The sequence below is a fragment of the Anas platyrhynchos genome, chromosome 4 (genome assembly GCF_047663525.1).
Source record: "Anas platyrhynchos isolate ZD024472 breed Pekin duck chromosome 4, IASCAAS_PekinDuck_T2T, whole genome shotgun sequence".
In the NCBI taxonomy this organism is placed as follows: Eukaryota; Metazoa; Chordata; class Aves; order Anseriformes; family Anatidae; genus Anas; species Anas platyrhynchos.
Window position 1 is genome coordinate 37091547 of NC_092590.1, and position 22631 is coordinate 37114177.

Consider the following 22631-nt stretch of genomic DNA (forward strand, 5'->3'; position numbering starts at 1 on the left):
TTCTTTCGTGTTGTCTGGATTTCAGCTGTTCGGTATATAGTTTGTCCCTGTCATCTGTTTCACAGTATTGGAAATTAAATATGCATATCATATTTTGTTAATAATATGGCAGTGAAATGAATTACTGTATTTTTAATGAAAACTTTGTGGGTTTAATGAGCAAAGAAATAATGTAAAATACAATAACCTAAGCCTTAATATTTTCTTGATCACAAGTCAAGCCTTCTATATAATTTATTAAAGTAGCATGATGTCCTTAAATTTGAGGTCAATATTTTGCAGGCTTAGCAGAGATTTTTATGCATAAGGGAAAGCTGAAACTTTTAAAATATTATTTCAGCAGTTTCATAATTTAGGATTGTGACCTCATGCTCCAAGAATAATTATGGCACATCACCATCAGCCAGGTTATCAATATTCATTCATAAACTTCTTAGACTCTTCAGATCTTTTTTTTTTTTTTCATGCAACCATAGTAACTTTAAGACAGGTAGTAAATGCCATAAGAAGCTCAGCCAGTTGCATTATTTATTTTGAGGAGCTCGAACAAGTATCTGCAGTACCTGCAAAAGCCCTTTTTATTCTATTATTTTCCCATATTTTTTATTTTATTGTTATACCTTCTGCTGCCAGTTGGGACCAGTGTTTATGGGAGCTGGAACAGTGGCCACAGGCAGCCCCCTTGAGCCTATGTTTGTGGCTGCATGGTAGAAGCTCCTCAGCTATGCGTTGACTGTGGCCACCATAAGTTTGCAGTGGCTGCATGAGCAGTTTTTGCAAAAACGTGGGGAGTGCCATTGGCGTACGCTGTCGCTACAGTGGCAGAAAGGGCATGAGAATTTATGCAGGCTTCTATGACTACTTAAAACAAGTCTGTGGCTTTGCATTCAGTGGTGTTGTGTCGTTCCATACTCAAGATGGTCAAAAGTTGAGAGCCAACTACAAGGAAATCCTAAATCAGTGGCTTGAATACTGCAGTTTATTAAAATGTCCATCTGGCATCTCTGATGAAGCATTAAATGAAGTTCTCCAACTACCCACTGAAGAGCAGCTGGCAGCAAAATAGCACAAACGCTTGTATCTGTGCTGTAAGTACTGCAGAGAAGGGCAGCAGGCACTCGAGATGCTCCTGCTGGAGCATTGGGTCACAGGGCACCACCGGGCCTGACCAGGGCACAACTGCTTAGGGCCACCAAGGACAAGAAGTTCCTCAGAAGTTCAAGGATGTAGACACACAACCCTACGAAAAGAATGCAGTTCGTGCTCTAACAGCTCATGCTTTGGGAACTAGTGTAATCTGTCACTTTTTACAGGAAAAAGAAACTTCAGCTGTTGCTGGAGTAATGGCCAGCAGACCCAGTGGGTTGGTTTGGTTGAGGAACAGTTAATGTAATTTTGCGGCCAAGGAAATCTCAGAAAAGCTGAGAATAAAGGCCTGTGTATTGTCTTTGTCAAGTAAACCAAAGCCTGTAATACCATTAATCTCAAGGGTTTCTTCAGATTTCAGCAAAATTCAGCTGTTCAGGCAGACTCGTGAATTGGCAGCTCTGGCAAGCATTTCTGATCCAGGCAGAGCATCGGAGCTCTTGGCTGTCGGAAGGGCATGAAGCAGGGCTTCGTCCCTACCCTCACCACCCTTGGTATCACGTAAGCAGAGCTGCTTCTTGCCATGTTTGGAGTCTGTGGCAGGGGAAACTGCACGCCATGGTAGGTGCCTGGTGGAATTTTCTGCTTTCTGCAGTTTTCCGTCAAGCCAAGGTCACGCAGCTGATAACCTGCAGCCGGCTCTCTGCCAGCAACCGCGTGTTGGTTCCCAAGAGCTTGAGAGCCAGGAAGAACTGACTCTCCTGACCACCCTGCCAAGCAGCTTGGCCTGAGCACTTCTGTAAGGAAAACTGAGGTTCTGCTTCAACCTCTGCTAGAAAACGTGAGCAGTGCAGGCTTGTCGTTTGTAGGCAATTTCTGCTCCTTCTGCAGCAAGTTGTCTGAGTGCTGCGCTTGACAACACAGTCACGAAAGAGGATAACAAAAGGCAGAGCAGCATTTGGGAGATTAAAGCAGTGTTTCTGGAATGAAAGAAGCGCTGAACTTCAAACAAGTGCTTGGTATGCATTTACTTTTATTAACATTCCACTGTGTGACTATGAAATTTGGATAACAGCCTTGTTTCTTCCAAGCATTAACCAGTTCCTTTTGGGCAGTCTTTGAGTACGCAGTTGCTGGTGTAAAAGACCTGGGAAAGGGTTTAGGTGTTGGGTTCTTACAAGCCTTGTCAAATACTCTACTGCTTCAGAAGAGGTAGATACTTGGCTTCGGTCATGATGAATTAAGAAAAAAAAATGTACGAAACAAAGCAGTGTTTGGCTGTACCTGGTCTGTTTGGGCCACAGGCTTCTGGTTTCCAGCAGAGGAGCAGGAGTCTGCCCATGGGGAGCATTAATGGAGATAGATGGGGATGCAGAGGGCGTGCAGAAGTAGGCAGCCGGCGGTGTGCTGGGCCCACAGGAGCCACAGGGTTTGTGCCTCTGCATGGATGGGTGAAGGGCGAGTAGGTGCTGCTGAGGGGTTGTGTGCTTTCATGACGCAGGGAATGCTTTTGGAATAACCAGGTGTGTGTGAGGGACCAAAGCTTTAAAGCACTGATAGCTTTTTCCAGCACCTATTGCCATCAAGTTGTTGGTTGCAATAACAGCTCCAGCAGAACCAGAGGCAGAGGCTGGCTTCCCGAGGAAATCAAGTTTTATGTAACTGAGCTGTCTACCTGTTCTCCACCTGGTAAGCTGTGAACATCAGCCAACTTCAGCCAAGGTTGACAGGGGGTAGCTATTACCTTTTTTTATTTTTGCTGTTACCTTTTACCATTAGAATAGGTGACGGGGTGGAAGAGGGACGCCCAGGTAGTATTACCCCTAAGTGTAAGGTGCTGCTTGCATTTTTCTCCTGCTGAATGTCATAGACGTGAAGTGTGAAGGAGAAGGTTTTAGTATACAGAGTTGCATTAGTCCTGCTACTCATTGGTTTCTAAGAATAACAATTAATCTTTTTATTTAAAAAAGCATAGTTTAACTGGTTTCATACTCTTTGGAGCTATATGTACACTTGGCTGTATTTTGTCTTTGTCATCTGGAAATATGGAAAGCAAATATGTAAGTAAGGAAACCTTTTAAGTCTCATCACAATTTGCAAACATGTGCCAGAGCTGTGGGCTCCTGCATCAGGGTCTGTGGACTGGGAAGGGATGCAGTGGGGGCAGCAGGGCTTCCTGGGCTCCTTCAGCAAGGTTACGCAGCTGCCTTACGCCACGACTGCTGAAGTGCTTGGAAACTGTGCAGCCTCAGAAGTTGCTCTTTGTTGAGTTGTCTCCGTTCTTCCCTAAGTGCTTATTCTGCATATTGTACACCTGTTTATAGCAGAAACGATTTCAGCGGCTGCAGGGGAAGGATAACAAAAAAAAAAAAAAAAAAAAAAAAAAGATTGTTTTAGAATAGGCAGAAATTGTTTAATGGAGCAAAGAATATGTGTCGTCAGGTTCTTTCTGTTTGGTTTTAATTGCACTCCGTGTGGGACCTGTTGTATCAGTGTGCGATGCTGTGCTTTAACAATGAATGTAAATATCACAGTCCTTGCTATGGCAAATGGAAAGGCTGTGCCACAGATAGGCTCCCTGAGTAGGATTGGGGGGTGATGCTTTCGCGAGCAACAATGTTTGTTCAGTCTGCTACACACCTTGATTACTATGTAAATTGTGTAAATTTATGCATAAGCACATAATTATGCACACTCAACTGTCAGTTTGCCTCTAAAGGAACATGCTTCTGTGCATAAACAGTTAAACATAGTTTTCCTGAAAGGGAAGAATGGTGGTATTTTTAATTATGGCACCAGCTCTTATTCCCACTGAAGTTACATGCAAGCTGCCTTCCAAAACCAGGGCCGCTATATATTGTAAGAATTTCAGATATATGTAGAAGGGATTTAAGAGACGCACTGTGGCTGTGCTAGCTGCAGAACAGAACTTCCTTGCTTTGTGTTTTGTTTAACGCTGCCATTTTCTTCTTATCTTTGCTATATGAGCCAGAGTGAGTGGTAGGTACAGTATTGCGTATCATTAGCATGGAGCAGTAGAATGAATTTCAGCTGAATAAAAATGAATTCTTTGACTTGCAATTGTGAACATTTCTAGTTTGCCTTGACAATCCTGTCAAGACAAATTTGAACTTTGTCAGCAATTGTGATTGCTTGTGGGAGAATTACCAAAAGTCTTTGCTCTAGGTATCAGTCAGTGATTGCAACCCTCATCTGCTATTTGACCAAAATTTTCCATGGCACTCAGCAGGCTATTACTTGTCACTTTGACATATTATGGAGGGATATTTTAATTGATTTAAAAGTAAAAACTACAGTTATTTAATACACTGTAACTGTATTACATGTCAGCAGTTACACTTTCTGTGGAAAAAAAAAAACGGGAAAGGGGAATTGAAAGATTGAAAGGGCTTGGGTTTGGGAATATTTTAAAACTACACTTAACAATTGATTTTATCTGCTACCTCTACTGACTGTCAATAGATTTCTTACTTAGTTAATGGAGCAGAGATTTCCTGTTGTGTAATTACTGTGGATTTTTAAAGGACTCTTGGAAGTTAGCTGTGCACTTGGTTGCTAAAACCTGTAACTCCAATGCTCAGTAGTACTTCTGCTCCAAAGTCTTCACTTTTGTGAGGAGCTCTGGTGCTGGTTTATGACCTGAACCGCTCCTCTGTCATGATTTCCTGGTGTCTAAAATAGGTATAATTCTATGCAAATCCAAGGTATGTAAAATTAAAAATTGTGACTCACCCTTAGGCTGTACAGCATGGGTACAGTTTGTGCATTTACAAGGGCAGGTTACATATATGCTGGAATATGATGTCAGTTGCTTTAGCAGTACTGTCTTCCCAAGTGTCTTTCTAACAGCTGATGATAAGTTCAAAACATCTTTTTCTATGCATCCATTTCAAAACAAACTCTTTTGCAAGAAAGAAAATGAAGAGGCGAATGCTCTACAAAGATGAGTGGCTCCAAGTTGTTCAACTTACCTGTCAGAGTTAGGAAGAAGAAAGAAAAGAAGCTGATGGGTGTGAGTCCTGCGTCTGCCTGCCCTGTATAGCCTGCTCAGTGCAGGCATGTCATGCTCACCATATTCCTTGCATGGTCCTCTGCATTCATGACTGGCTTTTTTATGTCAAATAATATTTTTTTTTTACCTGTTAAAGGGTACCAAAAGGCCACAAAGGGGACAAAAGGGGAATAGTAAAGGAGATAGAAGCAGAAATCACCTTGGCTTTTCTACCTTCTAGTTTTAAGAGACGTGTTATTGGAGTTACTGAGCCAGGAATGTGGGAAATACAAACATAGAAACTACCCCAAAAGCTGTGTTAGTTCTCCAGCCTAGAGCTGCACATCATCTTACTTCTTGTATCAAGTAATAATTGCATGCATTAAAACAGCATGAATAGCTTGCATTTCGTAAAACTAAAATATATTGGTTAAAATGAAGCCTTCGTTACTTTAAATAGTGACTTTAGATGTGGCAGGATATATTTGAAGAAGAAAAAAAAAGTGACTATTAAAACACGTGTTAATCAGAGGTTGTGGTGAAGTTGGAGTTGTGCTTTTCCTGTACTGCCTGAAACAAGTGCCAAGCGGGACACTTGAGGTACAACATCAAGCACCAACCTTATCGAGGATTAGTGCCTTTCGACTAATAAGACCATCTCCAGAGGACTGTTTCCTTCTGCAGCCTTCCTTTTGCAAGCCCACGAAGAGCTGGGAGCACGCTGCAAGGCACACGAAGGCTGCTCGTGCCAGGGCTGGAGCCCCCGAGCGAATCAGAGGCGTTCCTTTGACTCGGTTCTGCATCGTTACCTCCTACTGCACGGCCCCGCCAGCTGCCCGCTGCCTTGCCTTTCCCCTGGGTCTTGTTTATGAAGTGTGGATCGCTGTGCAGACTTCTCTACCTCTATTTTCTGTTCCTGTGTGGAATTACACTCTAGCACGTGCTGCCGCTGAATGCTAATATGCTTTCGACATACGTACTAATTTTGTCTTGTTGGTCGTGGGGGCAAAAGGGAGCTGAAAGGGCAAAATCCCCCCCATTAGAGTCTTTCAGTTCAAGTAATAATTACACGTGTTGCCTTTAGAAGCCTGTGGGATTGCTCTTAGGAGTAAAGGTCTGCCATACTGGGGCTTTTATTTGACAAGTTGGAAAATAGCCTTTGTTCCCATGGTAACCTTTTTTGTGCTTTGGTGCATTTTTTCCCTATGGTTTCATGGTTGCTCTGGAGGTTTTTCTATTGTGGTATTTTAATCCCCATTAGACTGGGATGGCAGTTCGGTTCACTTTTTGCTATTCTGAAGTATTAATTTTTCTCTTTTATTGGAATACAGAACTCTTGTAAACTTTTTATATTGCCTGGTTAGGGCATACATGGGACAGTGGCTTTCTCTGTACGCATATCATGCACTCGGCAGATGAAGCACGTAGTTTCTGATAGGCGAGTAAGTGTGATCGGACCAAGCTGCTTCTCTATTAAGTTAATACTGTTGATAAAATTCTTCAGATTTGTATCCTTTTAGGACTTAAGGTGCCAAGCCCAAGGGTGTGGTGGCAGAGGAAGGGGTCAGATTTCTGACTTGGCAACAGAATGACACTTCTTCAGGGTGAAAATGGTCAATTCTCTAGTCTTTAATGCCATTTCGCTGCCATAAAGGTTTCATATAATAAGGTTTTCAAGCAAAGGAAGGTATTTGTGAGAATTGCTTGGTTAGACTCTGAAGGAGGAATGTGAAAAAAGTAGCGAGCTTTATTTTGAAAAGGGGAGACTTCTTATTAAGGGGTGTTCTTATTACTGGGAGCATCTCCCTGCATCACTGGCTTCTAGGTTTATTTTCCTTCCTTCTTGTTTGTTCAATTTTTCTTTGTCTTAAGAGTCCTCAGCAACAGAGCAAAGTTGTCATGCAGTCTTGTCTTGCATGTAATTCCTTATGGCAATGATTTCCCACTGGTGCCAGCATCAGCAGGAGAAATTCACTTGAATCATTGCATTTTATGCAGTTTACAAAGTATTGCTGACCAAGAAGGCAGCAGAGCCTTAACAAGTAAACACGACTGTGCTCTCCTACAGAAGTGATCAGGATGCTTAATTAGTTGAAATATTTTTCAGTGGCAGAAGATGAGATGGTGCTATGAGAAATGGGATTTTCAAAGCTGTCTCTTTCCCTTTGATCAAGACAGTGGAGCAGGTACAGGAAAAGAGAGGGTTAAATGTTCCCCCCCCCCCCAACTTTCAATAATTAACTAGATCATTTGCCAGATACACCGTTCCTGCCTTATCTTGCTATACAATGCATTGCAATTTATAATGAGCAGAACAAAAATGAACACCGCATGCATTTAAACTGCACTAATTCTATAAGTGGACCAAATATTAAAAGTTAGAGCAAATGTGCTGCTTGATGTTGGTCTGCGGCTTCCAAAGGTGGAGATTTGCTTCTACGAGTAAACTCCCTACCTAGGTCAGCCATTCCTTTTCCACAGAAAACTATATTTATGCACTGAAAAACTGCAGAACGAGTGAGTTTTATTTCCCTTGGGGCATTAGATCTTGTTACGTTGCGACAGTAGTTAGAGCAGAAGTGCCTTTCAGAAGACTATGTGGAGGACATTACACAGCTCTGATCACTGGATCAGTGGGCAAAAAGCAGATTTATTTCCCTAGGAGATAAGTGCTGCTCGGTTTCAGTCCACCAGAACACAGTTTTATTTATGCTTAAGTTCATATTTTTCTGTAGTCAATGGGTTACTTTAAGGTAAAAATTGGATAGCCGACTGTAGCTGCTACCAAAAGATCTCAGAGGAGAAGGTCAAGGAAAAGTCAAAGGCTTACAGCTGGATTGGGGAAGTGCTGGGTCCTGTCAGCATCCACTGAGGGAAATGGAAATTGAAGGGCCTTGCTACACTTGCTTCATTTTGTAAAATCAACATGTGCCTTAAGGTTAAGCTAAATACAAGAACCTATTCACTGGTGGCTACAGCACAGGAGAACCGATCAGCTTCTATCTGCAGAATAAATACTGTAATTTTATTACTGTTATTATTTTTATTTTTTAATCGTAACTGACTCCTAGATTTGCGAGCTTGGGAGAAAGGGTGGAGCCTTTTCTTTTATCACTGTACATCAGAGTTCACTTCTTAGAATAATTAAGATCAAGGTAGGAAAGTGTCATCTCTGACCCCTAGGCACTGCTAAATAAAGTAACTTTGATGGGAAAGCTGGAGCTGCTGAGAGAAGAAACCCTGTGATCTCATAGCTTTCTCTTAACTGTGCTTTCCTCTCTGATACCTGTTTCCTCATACTGAGCATTTACGAGGAAAGAGTATAATATTGGATTATTTTTTTAATCTATACTTTGTATTAGAGCTGCAGTATTTGAAGTTAAAACAACTGAAAATTTCCTCTATTGGAACAGTGTGTGTCTGTGTTAGAAAAAGAGATTGACATGAACTGCTAAATTAAATGTAGCTTAACAGCTACTGCACTTATCTGATGCTGGTGGGGTTTTTGTTTGTTTTCTGTTCTTTTTAAGTTTCTTAAAAATACATCTTGCAAGTCATAGGTGGCAAAACACATTTATTTTGGTGAGATACTGATCCCTTTTTTTAAATTGCGGTAAGCAGTAGTGGATAGCATGAGTTCCTCATCATTAGCGAAAACAAAACAAACAAATGTGAACAAATGGTAATCTGTATAAGAGCTCTGAGATTCTGGATTCCAGGAGGCTTCAAAAATAATTGATTTATAGGCCAAGAAGATACTAGTTTACAGGTTGTTGTTCTTCCTTAATTGAATTTCCCGAATATTTCACTTGAATGGAAAAATGTTTTTCTTATCTTTGTTACTCTAGTGAAGAGAAGACATTTTAAAAAATATCTTTCCCTAGCTGCTCATATTACTTCTGGACTGAAACAGTACTCCAGATGTCAGAGCAAGCATGCACTGCCTCGGATGTTATGCTTGGTGCCTATCATCCCTAATACACGCTAAAATACAGTTACCTTCCCTAAAATATCTACATCTTGTTCGGGGTTTCTGAGACTTCAAAGGACATTCTTTGTTTGTTTTCTTTTAAGACAGAAGTTAAAAGAAAAATCCTGCACCTTTTTTTTTTTTTTTAGAGGCGTAAGGGTTGGTATAAGAGTAAAAGAATTGGTGTAAAGGTGTAAGGGTTGGTAGTGGCTATATGGGTCCTGTTGTCTTATCCAAGGAAACATAACTTCTGTAATGTCTGTCTTCATCTTTGTAGGAGCAAGATAATGCCCCGAGAAACTCAGTCAGCAGAACGTGCAGCTAGGTTATTTGGCAGTTTGTGTGCCTCTGCCAAATAGTAGAGGGTAAATGTTGCTCTTAATTTTGGCTCTGAGGCTTAAGGGTGGTTTGGTTTCAGCTTTCGTTCTTTCTTCAGCTCCACATTCACGAGGTCCCACGTGACTGCCTTCTCCTCCTAAAATCTGATTGTTTCATCTCTCTACCTTTTTACTTCTCTATGCTTTCTTGGTCTGCTGACAGGAAGATTGGTTTATGTAGTCTGACATTTTAAGAAATACCATTTTCCAGTCTGCTAATCTGCTTTATGCGAGTAGTTACAGCAGAGAACCAAGGTACATTCCTGCAGTGAAACTTTTTAAGAAAATCAGGCTGCACAAGGCAGAACTTACATTGGTAAAACCTCAGTATTGACAAAATGGTGTGGAGCAAAATCCGGGGAATGGTACACGCCACTGGTGGAGGTTGTGGTCAACATCCTTGTGTGGTGGTCAAGTAATCTCGTGGACAACTTTTGACCAGCTTAACATTTCCTAAGTCACTACAGGAATTATCATGGGCAATGAAATTACTGTGTGTGTGTGACCACACATAAAAATAGCAGAGGGAATGGGAAGAGAAGGTGCTCGTGCTGTGGTGACTGAATGAACGATGAGCTACAGAAAGGAAGAGGCTAGGAGAGCTGGGCAGAGGAGCAGTGAGTCAAAGCAAGCACTTAGGAATGCAATGCTAGCTGTAGAGGCCAGGAAAAGTTGAAGGGAATGTTTGGAAGGAGAAAAATATACTCTCTACATGGTAGCATAAACTTTTGTCTGGGATTCGTTTTGTGGCTTGTGCTTCTTTGGAGTACTTCATTTTATCATCAGAAAGGTGGCATTTGGTTAAACTGCGCTCCTGTATGACTGACATCTGGTTTGAAAAGCATCATAACCTATATAATCAGCTTTTCAAATGCTGGATTATCTGTGGTTTTATTGACTCTTCTTTACAAAATCTGTTAGTTCTAATTAATTCTCCATATAACTATTCCTAAAGCCAACTTGCTAAGACACAAATAAGCTTGATGGCAATGGCCAGTCAAGGTCAGTATTTAACTGCCAGCATTTGCACTGTTAAGGATAATAAATCAGGCTTATTCCTAATCAAATACCCTACAACGTGACAAATGTTACTGGAGCCATCTAAGGGACCATTTTACAAATCATTTAGAAGATGCATTTGGCATTGTTAAACTGATCCATGCTGCCCTTGGCTGTAAAATTGTTGTGATAAAATATGTATGCTGTGTTAGATCTCTTCTCTGCATCCTGCTGTGTAGGGTTGTTTTGTTTGGTTGATTCTTCTTCACATTGGAAATATGACAGCAGCATGAAAGTAATAACCCCTAATCAGGCTATGGAAACCAGTGACTTCTAAAAGCAGTAATGAGTAGCCAACAATGTGGCATCTCATCTCATCTTTCTTGTGTTTTCATTTTATATTAAAAGTAGATTGCTGGCTACAAGAAAGAAATCCAAGTCAACAGTAGCCCACTGAAAGCTTAAAGAACTGTGACTAGCAGAGCAATATTTTGTTAGAATCTAGTTTGGACTCATACAAATGTATAAAAGCACCATTTTCACTTGCTCCAAGCATTTAAAAGCCTCAATCCTGCTGTGGTCCACAGGTGTCTTTAGATTTAGGGTGTCATTCCAATAGGCTTTTGTCACTAGACTAATTTTTAATTTATGTTAGCATTACATAATAGAAATTTATGGGATGTTTCTGTACAAAAAATAATGAAAAGGGAAATATTTAACTCACAGCATATATGAAAAGCATTTTCAAAGCAGGAGGTTACTTTAGTCTAGGGTTTCCCACTATACGCATTATAAGATATACAGCTATCCTGATTAATTAATTTGTGTAATAAAAGTAAATAATAAATCAAACATGTTTAGTGTCATAAAAGCTGGGTATCTGGCCTTGAATTGAGGGCAGAGAGAATTTGCTCACCAGTCAGATCTTGATGCAAATCTTATTCACTGTGGTCAAGTTTCTAAGAAAGGAATGACAGTGTGAATGTAAGAGATTCATGAGGAAAAGGTGTAACCATCCGTGCATACTTTGTTGAGAAAAGAATAGCTTCCATGGAGAGAATGACTTAATTTGAGGTTTAGCAATATGACTTGAGCATATTTTCAGAAGTCAGTATTTTATTATTTTCAGGTGTGTACAAACACCACCGTAGCTCCTGTATGAGATAATGTAACAGCATTTTAAATTAGGAAATACTTTGGTGTAGCATGGATGAAAGAGAACAGAAGACATCTTAAAACCAATCAAGCAAAACATTGTGCATTAGAAGGCAATCATAGCTTAAGCTGGCACAAATTGGAGGAAATTTGAGTTCTGACAGCTAATATCAACGTTCCTTTGCAGTGGAGTATTTGAGAATTGCTCCATGTTGGATACTCCTATTAAGAACAAAAATACCTCATTTGTGTTTTAACCTATTCCACTTTTAAACTGATTAAAAGGATGTATGGGAATTAATTAAATTTTATTCCAGAATGTTAAGTTTCCACCTGTGGTGCTGCGGCTGAATAGCTGAATACACGCTTTGCATTCAAGCTGTACCTTCACCTTTCAGCTATATTCAAGCCCTTTGTCTAGATAAGCACTGTATAAAATATGCTATAGATAATGTCTTAGGTAGGCATTTAATAATAGTCATGGATCAAATGGTGTCTCAGTGTGTCTACTGGCTTTTTTTAAACCCACTAATTCTGTGTAAGTAGAATTTTAAGGGGCAGCTCATATCTAAAAAAAAAAAAATAAAAAAGGCTCTCCCACCTTCTGCAAATCCTACATGACAATTTATTTTCATCTAAAAAGAAGACACGTGTATGTATGTGTATGCAGTCATGTGTGCAAATATCAACACACTGCTGTGATACTCTGGGATCCTCTATTTCTGCACAATAAGAGCTCCCTAACAGAATTACCTTTTTTTTTAGATATTGAAACAAAAACACAATGACCTTCTCCAGGGTAGTAGGACTATGCAATACAGTAGTCGTATGGTAGGAAAATTTTTGCCAGTCTTATGAAGAAATGCGAACGTGCAAAATTACAAATGCCCTGAGATATTTTGGTGGTGTGTCAGAATTGAAATGTTTCCTTTTTCAGACAAAATACTGCAGTTGCAGTGAAAGAGCGAAAAATGAATTTTCAACGAGGTAGTTTTCCAGGTTATTGACATTTTCTCTCGAAAGCAGACACCTTCAGAAGAATTCTGTTTAATGAAAGGCTTGATTTTTTCACGCAGCGTGCAGCATGCTAGAAGGAGAAAGGAGTTTTTACCCGAGTCCTATTCATTGCCTAAACAAATCAAAATGCAGAGCTGAAATTCAGTGTTGAAGAGCAGCACAATCTTGGTAGAAGTACCTGCCTTTCCTTCCAGCTATGCTCATCCCGTGTGCATAGATCTGCCTGGGACTTGAGCAAACAGAACTTTCTGTAACGCAGATCTGGCGAGGCTTTCCTTTGTCTCTCTGGCAGATGAGCTAATGCCATCACCTAGCAATTATCAAGTAGTGTTGAGTTATGTAATGAAAGTATAAATAGCACAAGGAATAAAACTAGTAAACCTAACAGACTAGCAAGCAGACAAGAAATACTATTTGGAACGTTTTGATTAGCATCTGTATGGTGTCATTTGAAAAGATGTTTAGTTTGGATGCTACAGTAAAGCTGCAGGCCAGGAGACTTGTGGTCCTTGATCTGGAGTGACATTCCTGCTGTGCCCCTGGATAAATCGTTTGGCCACTGTGTAGCTCTTTAAAGGAAGATGTGAAAAAAGGCAAAGGGTGCCTCCTTGGAATTTCTTAAGCGAGCTGGTTATCTTATGTTTGAATTCAGACTACCTATGAACTTTGTTTCCCAATGGCTGACCAACAAATAGCCCGTGATCTGCAATTTGAACGATCAGATTGTTTCACCACTAGTGTAAAATTTTCCAGGGTTGTTTTTGTAGTTGCTTGACAGGCTTCAGGGAGATAACGTGTGAAGAAATGCAAGAGGTCATGTTTACCTGGAGAAGAGAGACGGTATCGAAGGGAAGATTCGCTCCAGCCCTTGAGAGGTGTGGGAGGGATCCAAAGCTCTCATCTCCTCTGGTATCTGGCACGTTTCTCTGAGCGTGCCGATTATGTTAGGGTGGCATTTCCAGTTCCTTAGGGAAGAAGGGAGGGAGGAGACTCGCTGCATCATGAAATTTGAGTTGTGTTTTGAAGAGCACTGTATTTTAGGGCTGCCAGTGGAAAATACTAGCTAAAGATACTGTCAGAGAGTCACAGTTGAAAAAAAAAAAAACAACAACAACAACAAAAATTCTCCATGTTTTAAGCATGTGGTAGATGGTAAAAGCTGGGTCTGCAAGATGCATTGGTCTGCAAAACTTCAGAATGCTTTCTAAACCTCCAGGGCTGCTTTCCTGGCACCTATAGTAAAATAGAAGGATATTTTACACTTGCAGAATATAAAAAGGCTTCAGAACAACTTTGGAAGTAAGCTGTTCAATTACAGAAATGTAAGTGGCTCAAGGGTCACTGTAGTGGTAAGCAGGAATGTGATCAGGCAAGGGCATGCCATTTTGCTGTGCTCCTTCATAAAATGGTCTTACCAGTTTTATTACAGGTATACCTTAGCCATAAGAGCTTGAGACAAACAAACAAACAGAAGGAAAATTTATAGTTATCTGGGCATTGCCAGAGTGGTTTGTTTGTTTATTTTCAGTTTTAGTCATCTGCTACCAATAAATTCCACTGCCCTTGTGGTAACTTCTCACATTAACATTGATGTATTATGGGTGTTTTAAAACAGACAATAAAAATACTTCATCTACTAATTAAAGCAACTCATGTATTCAATCAAGCACTGAAAGAAAGAGTTGTGGTTTTCTAATTGTTAGGTGCCTTGAGCATTATACCTGTTATAAATTCTTAATTGAACTTTGCATTGTGGCCAGTGTGATTTGAAATATTCATAACTGTTTTGTTTGTTGTTTTCTTTTTTCTTTTTTTTGCTCCAGCTCTTCATTGAGAAGTGTATCAACTGGTTCTTCAAGACCTTCCAAAGTGTGCTTGGTGTGTGGAGATGAAGCATCTGGGTGTCATTATGGGGTAGTTACATGTGGCAGCTGTAAAGTTTTCTTCAAGAGAGCAGTAGAAGGTAAGAAAAAAAAAAAAATCAGCAAAAAAAAAAAAAAGTCAAGGCAAAATGTCGTCAGTTTATTTTATATAGAAATATATGTGTATATATATACACACTTGTTTTTCCTATGTGTTTTCTGCTGTTGATAAAGTTCTGTGTTAATCTGAGAAAAAATGTTGAATGGACTCCAATTACATGTGATATAATTTATGTAGAATATGCCAGGATGTTTTTCCTTTTTGCACCTTTTTTTTAAAGAATGCATTGTTTTACTTTATGCTACTGCTGTATTAGGCTTCTGCTCCTCCAGTTCTCTTAGTGGCTTTTTGTAACTTCCATTAGACATGAACACAATTGATGTAAACATACTTCTGCGTCTCCTGTACTGGAAGATGAATAGGATTGTCTCATCATTTTGACATCCTTATATGACAGTACAACTCAGGTCAGTTGTCTACATTTGGGTAGCTCCAGGTCTTCGGATGCAGTAGTGCATCATCTGTTTTGTCTTTCAGCAAAAGAGAAGTAAGTGGCTTTACAGTACTGTGGTAGATTGATGAGGGTGCACAAATTGATCATTGTGCATTGCTTAGACATGGCAATGGTTGTTTTCTTCATTAAGGACTAGGACTTTTCATGCGGTCTATATTTTGAGAGCTTTGTCATCACAGAAGTATTTAGCTGACCTCTCCCTTTTTTATGTTATTTATGGTGTAGCTTGTCTTTCCTGGGCACTTCAATAGAAAGAAGTTAGTGTTACTCAGAGTGCTGCAGGATTTCTGGTAGGTGTTGCCTCTCGGTGGTTTGGGTTGTTAGGATATGTAAGACCTTTAAAGACTTTGTTAACAATTTATTCAAGTGATAGAAATCAAATTTTTAGTATTTGATTAAGACTTCATGGCATGCAAAGGACATAAATACTGCATAGGTTTTTTTGAAATCATTACCGATAGTAGATGTTCTTACAACCAGTGATGAAACAAGCTGTTTTTAATTACTGATCTATTTTGATGAAGAAAAACCTAGAAGGAAGAAAATAAACTCTCAGTATGGTGTCCAGCTTGTGCTGAAAAGAGTGAGGCAGTGTATCATGTGATTAATTACTTCTGTTGTCACTGAATCTGCTGCTGGTGGCGGTGAGGATATAGCTCACTGTTAAGTTGACCTTGAGAGCTTGTGCGTCATTGAAGTCAAGACCTCATGTAATACCTCTCTATCAATCTGTTTCTCCATCTATCATCAAAAAGTGTCAATTTGATTGAAATAAACTTCCTAAAGTTATAAGGACATGGAAAAGACCTCCCCCCCAACCCCCCCTCCTGAAAGCATTTTCTCTTACTGTTGTGCAGTAGCTGACCTTGAAGTCTTCATTCTCTAACTTCTTGTTTGAAGTTTCAGTTCCTTAATGTAGCACTTGAACTGGAAAACTTGATGTAGTTTCACTAAATGATTTCCTGTGTGCTTCCACGCCACATCATGGATGGACATTTGCATATCCAGGTCTAAGTTTGTGAAATTTGAATCATGAAGGCATTTTTTATTTTGGTGGTAGTGGTGGTTTTTTTTGTTTGGCATACACCTACTGTATGAAATGGTAGAACCTTTTCTTATCTTCCTTCCTCCTTTCCTGCCTTCCAAGAAAGCTTCTTTCCCGGTCTAAAATCATTGTAATTTCAAGGCATTTTGTATCTACAATTACCATACCTCTCATTTTTTATGTCCTTTCTGACATATTTTGATGGATATCCCTTATCCTATTTTAGACATTTATGAAAAATTAGGGGGGTTGCCATTAGGAGTTAACAAAGCAGCGAGACTGTATTTCCAAGCCTAAGAAGCCAAGGTTATTAGGAAAGGATTACTCTGTAATCAGACATAAAACCACATTTTTAAAATGTAGTTATAAGTAATTAAAGTTTACCAGGTAAACAAACAACAATAACAAAAAAGCTTTAAAAAAAAAAACAAACAAAGAAACAAACAAAAAAAAACTTGTCTTCATTGAAGACTGGAGATGGGAGATTTCAATTCCCATAAAATATATTTTTAGAATTATTATATTTCCATACGGGTTCTTACATATGGTATCTGAATACTGTTTGGACTTCTGCTTCTAAGCACGTGACTGTGAGCTCTTGATGCTACCAGTAATGTTGTTATTGCAAACACTACAAATTTGTCTCATACTTTCTATGTTTATGTAAAAGTTCATAGAAGTATGTTGTAGTGTATTAGTCAGAAGAGGTCATAACAAAAACAGAATATACATTTTAGCTGTAAACATCCTGAAACTATCAACATGAATAAAAATCTGTGCAGGTAGGTTTGTAACAAAAATGTTTGTTAAAGTCATCCTAAATTCTTCAGTTGGGTGCACAGCCAATAAAACCACTCATCTTGAGGTTTCCTATTTTAATTGGAATGCTCATAACAATTACTGTGGTGTACCAAAAGTTCATGAGGATGTTTTTAAAAGTATGGTAATTCAGTGCATGGTATAAATCAAAGTAGAAGTACTACCTTAAGTGTAGATCTTGGACATACTTGTCTGAGCTCTGAGCTACAACTATGTTCTTTCCTTAAGTGCCTGCATCCTTGCCTTTATTACAAAGAAACAGTAATACTTCCTCTGTGAACATAGAAATAGACACAATTTTCTGGGATATTTATAAATACGTTGGCTTATTTATTTGAGTAAAAATGAGTTGTTCCCTCCCTAAAAGATTATAGTAAAAGAATAGAAGAGATTCCTCAACTTTAGTTCACTGTTTCCCTGTAATTCTGTGGACTGACTTTTTAAAAAAAATTATGAATATTTTCCAGGTATTTTACACATTTTATGTCCACATATGCATGTACACACAGGCATGAATTTTTACTATTTGGTTCACTAAACATTTTTCAGTAGAAAGCAGCATGAGTATTCTTCCAGAAATGACCCCTACCTCCAGTTCTTATTAAAAATGGTGTGTAAGGCTGGTGCATTTTTCACAGAATCACAGAATGGCTGAGTTTGGAAGAGAGACCTCTAGAGGTCATCTGGTCCAACCCCTCTGCTCCAGCAGGGGCCACCTAGAGCAGGTTGCCCAGGACCACGTCCAGGTAGCTTTTGAAGATCTCTGAGGAAGGAGTCTAGGCAACTTCTGCCAGTACTTTGTCACCCACACAGGAAAAAATTCTTGGTGTTCAGAAGCTGAACCTCCTCTGTTTCAGTTTTTGCCCTCTTTGAACAGAATAACTCTTTCCTTGAAGGGGGAGAGGCTTTTTGTTTGTTAGATTGTAATGAATAAACAAAAGTTTTATTTAGTTTAGATTAAAAAGGTGCACACCTGGTTACACACCGGTAGTCCTTCAAAAGATGTAGTACAGTGGAAATCACGGGAGACCAGCTGGCGTTCAGGTGAAAGCACTAGCGGGGAGACAAAACATGTCAAAAATATGGAAGCAGAGGGGAGAAAGATTTGGAGAAAGGGAATGTGGCACACTATACAGCTCTTTTGGTCTCAGCTGGAATTGCTGAAGTGTTGTGAGCCCTCCTTGAACAGCTTTTGATTGCCAATTGCTTTGTGCTGCTAGGAAATACTATAAAACAGAGGCATTATAATAGGATTAAAAAAAATGCCTTGAAACTTAAAACAAGAAAGTCCATAGCAACAATGAGGCTGAAGCTCACATTTCCAGTTATAAGTCTAGTAGTCATGTTCCCCATCGATCTTATTTTGGGGTACTTACAGGAAAAGTGCAATGAATTAAAGAGAAGGAGAGCTATAGACCAAAAAAATACTAAAATGACTTCTTTGCTGAAAGTTCCAAAGTAATTTCAGGTGCAATTCGTTATGGGGGTATAAATTATCAAAGAGCAGAACTTTGGTATCAAGTAGCATGAACTTCTTGCTGGCTTACTTAATGAACAAGAGTCTGGACTGCTATGAAGAAATGTGATTGTGTTACTAAAATAAATTTGATCTGCCTTGCAAACACTAAAACACCTTGACCATAATAAAAATGTTGATAAATTGTTGCAGTAAAGGTTGAGACATGTACTTATGATACATTTTCACATGGGATAACTATACTTTATGATTTTCTAAATTGAAGATACGACCAATCATAGAGTTATTTAAACTTGGATTTATGTTCATTAATGGAGTCATATGCTGATTATGTACTGTACTGTGGGGGAACCTAAAGCACCTGGCCAGTTTTCTCTGCTAATTTTCCACTGAACCAGCTTTCTCTAAGGAGAGTAAAAGGCATGAAGTCAGAAATCACAGCTGTTCTTGCGTATGCTTTGCATTTTCAGTCTTCATTTGTTCGAGTTCCAGACAAGTATGAGGTAATCTGTCCTAAATCAAAATTATATCGCTTCTTAAGTTGCTAAAGTTAATCTTTCATTCTTCCTTTGGCTTGAATGTAAGAAAAAAGGAAAGCATTTTTCATCTCCAAATGGTGGTAAAGCCAACAGCAAAAATGACTGTCATCCAGTTATTTTGCATATTTGCTGAGAGACTTTGGGCTACTTAAAATGGAAGAATTAACAAATTACATCCTATTAGTTATAGGGAAGCTTTTCTTTACTTTTTCGAATAGAAAGATGTGATCTTCAGTCGTTTTCAGATTTTGTTGTCTAGAGGGTTTGCCTTAGACACAGTTCTGCTATTTTAGGTCAGAAACATGTAGATCTCTTGCCGTGTCTGAGGTAGAAACATCGTCACAGCAACAGAAGTTTCTAGGCTTCCATTTATTTTTCACCTGATCATTTATTATTTGCCTATTTAAAGCAGGGGGAAATTTGGCTGCAGGAGATTTTTCAAATTCTAGTCTGTTAACACCTTACTTAAAAGCCTACTGACTACAGCGACTGGGCTGTGCACCTCAGCGAGCAGCATAGTGACTAAGAAACCCTCCTAAGAAACCCCAGAGGGGATGAAATGTCGTGTGCAGCAATCTGAAAAGACTCTGCACAGCTGTGGGAGCTGAGATTGCCTCAAAGCTGAGGTTAGGGAAAAGAAGCAACTTTCTTCTTCTCCCTTTGTGCTCAGCTGTTTGTAAACACAGGACCAAAACAGCTGGGGCCACGGGATGGAGGGTGCAGCCCACCAGTCATCTGGGGTAGCTCTGAGTCTGCTGTACCACGCACCAAGGCTGGTCTTACTGCCACAACCGAAGTGATACAACAGCCTTCCACAGACTCATCCTAGCACGAAGGATTGCAGGCTGTCACCAGCCTGAAAATTCAGTGGTAGATTCCATTTTTTGGCAAGCAAGGCACTGTGCAACCATTTAGCAGTGGGCCAGATGTGTAATATCCCAGGGATAGTCTTTTTTTTGGAAATACTCTATAGTCTCAGTTTCCAGAAGGCCACACAAGAGGAAAAGTGATAGGTTATACGTAATATGTTTTTTCAGAAACAGGTAATCTTCCCTTGGCTCTCCCATGCACTGTACATGAAAGAACTTCCCAGAGCTCTGCACCTCCAGCTAGAAAATACAGAGAAACTAAAGCCTCTGTGTGTGTCTCTGAACTTTTTCATTTGAATTGAGGTGGAAAAAAAATCAAGGTACGAGAATTTAAATGCTAGAATATGTAGCTCTTGAATAATTTGCTTAATTAGTTAGTTTTATAAAATATTACTGCTATACAGGAAAGGCTACCTTATTGATAGTATGAAGAAGCAGTATTTTATTGCTGCAGAAGCTGAATTTGATACATCATAGAAAGGCATTTTCCCCACCATTTTGCAGTGCATCCACAAATTTTGTACGTCTGTGTCCCTAGAATTAATTATACATACAGTTCTTCACTCTCCACTCTTCTCTTCATTCACTGTAATGGAGTCAGTGTTTTTCCGTCACAGGCTGCAATTTTCCTTTTATCCACTTTCATAAGGTCAGTGACCTCTCTAAATTCAACATCACTCAGTATAGATGTCCATATGTTTTCATAGAGATTTCTAAGTGGGATTTGAAGTTGACTCTGTTCCTGACCTGTTGCAAGAATCTGTTTTACAACCTATCAAACAGAACTATTAGGTGCAGAGCAAGCAGATGGGTGATCTGCTGAGGGCAAGTGAGCTGGTCAAATTCATGTAGCAGCTGCTACTCTACTTGATATGCCATGGTTAATAGGTGTAAAATAAAATTTAAATAATTAAGTCATCATAGGTTTGAAGCTGCCACCAGTATTCTGTGCTCTTATAGACATGAAAAAGACTCTTCCTATTTTTCACTCTGGCAGGCGGTGTTGCTCAGTGAAATGCAGTCTGATTTCCTGCTCCTGCAGTTGACTTTAGTAACTTAGAGCTCAGAGTTTAGGAGGTTGGTAGGAGGAAAGAGCTAGAAATATTTGCATTGGGACCCCAAAAAGGGGAAAAAAGCAAGCAGCAAGAAGCATGACACATACACAAAAATAAAGAAGGATTAATTAAGGATGGAACTGAGTATTTGAAAGCTGGGGAGGAGTGGAATGGGAGGAAGAGATTTCCTTGTGGCTCTCAGGGTAAGTGCCCTTGTATGACAAACTGTGATTGAAGCTGAGGAATAAATACTGGAGATGTGTTGAATGGGGAGTGTAATGCCAATACAGCAAACACATTCTGGTAGCATTTTGGGAAGGAAGTGAGAGGTTTGGGGACCATCTCGGTGGTAGAGCTTCCTGGTTTTAAAACAAAGAATAAGGTTAGCAGCTGCAGTGCCACAAAGAACCACAAGATGGTTAATGGCTGGAAAAATGCTTTGAAAAAAAATGTTTTACAACAGACAGCTAAAACTCTGCACGCGCTCTTTTCCAAAAACTTTTCCCTGTAGAGAGGGAGAGACAAGGACAAGGATGAGAATTTAGATACTGGCTGCTGTCTAACACTGAAAAACACACACACAGTGCTAGGAAGTCTGAGTGCAACTTTTGATTTACAAATCCAAGCATCATGCAGTCTTTCAAGCACTTACTTGCTGTGCCTTTCTTTATAAGAGAGGGGTAATTTTGGCATTCTTATGATATAACAAAGATCTGAGTTGCAGTAATTTGTATTTATTCATTTGACACATCACAGAGTACCATCATTGTAGATCAGAGTCTTTGTAAGTGGGATGCCCCTGTGAAGGCATGATGACTTAAGATAACCAGAAATATTTTGGCTAACAGAAGATTGAATGTCATAGCCATTATCTTAGTGCCTTCTCAGATACTTCAGCTTCCTTTTCTTTAACAAGAAAATGATTTTTTTTTTCCTGTAGGTCATATAGGGAAGGTAGATAGAGTACTGGTTGGAAATTTTGTCTTCTAGACAGTAGTCCCAAGATGGCTGAGCCATTTGTGTAGTGTATTTATACAAAATCCACATTTTGTAATATTCACTGTCATGGTATAAATGATGGAGTATTGTGTATACCTCTGGTCACCAGTGTGTTAGTTTGATTCAGAGTCAGATAAACACATTAGGAGAGCTTCTGAAATGATCTGAGGAATAAAAATTTATTTTATGTCAGGTGACTAAATGCTTTTAGCTTTTTTTAGCTTACCCAAAAAGAGTCTGTGTTGGGACATGATTGCTGTCTATAAATATTTCACAGTGGAGGAATAGACAACTGAGAGGGAGAAGAATTTATTTTGAACTAAGAACTGTACTGAAATAACAGCAAATGGGTAAAACTGACATTAACTAGTTTGGTATTTTCAAGTGCTGCAAACCGTCAAAAAGGGGGACATTTAGGGACATTCTCCTAAAGAGAGGTGGTAGGATTTAAGTGCCTGCTTTGAAATGGAATGTAAGAGATGTACCTGTTGTATAATGTGACCTTTGGTAGTAAGGATAAGCCAAAGAGGTCTCTTCTAGTTGCCATTGTGTCCTGGTAAGGCTGGAGAGTTGATCTGACTGCAGAAATGAAAGAAATGGGAGTAGCAAGGGAAAGGGTGAACCAACTAATATATTTTAGGATATTCCACTCATAATGATGAATACTCAGATTCTAACAGGGGTACAGGACTCCAGTTTTTAAAAGCTGATGTAAAGTGCTCAGATCCTGTGTAAGGCAGAGCTGCTTTCTTGTTGTAGTAGCAGATGAATGTCT

At 39.4% G+C, this 22631-nt stretch overlaps 1 protein-coding gene across 6 annotated transcripts in view; it reads left to right on the forward strand.

Annotated features, from left to right (window-relative positions):
* Positions 1–22631, forward strand: part of NR3C2 (nuclear receptor subfamily 3 group C member 2) — a 202529-nt gene that overhangs the window by 96888 nt on the left and 83010 nt on the right. For all 6 annotated transcript variants that reach the window (XM_072037403.1, XM_072037404.1, XM_027456675.3 and 3 more), the window contains one exon: positions 14440–14579. In XM_072037403.1, the coding sequence (XP_071893504.1) occupies positions 14440–14579 (140 nt within the window). The remainder of the gene's footprint in view (positions 1–14439; positions 14580–22631) is intronic.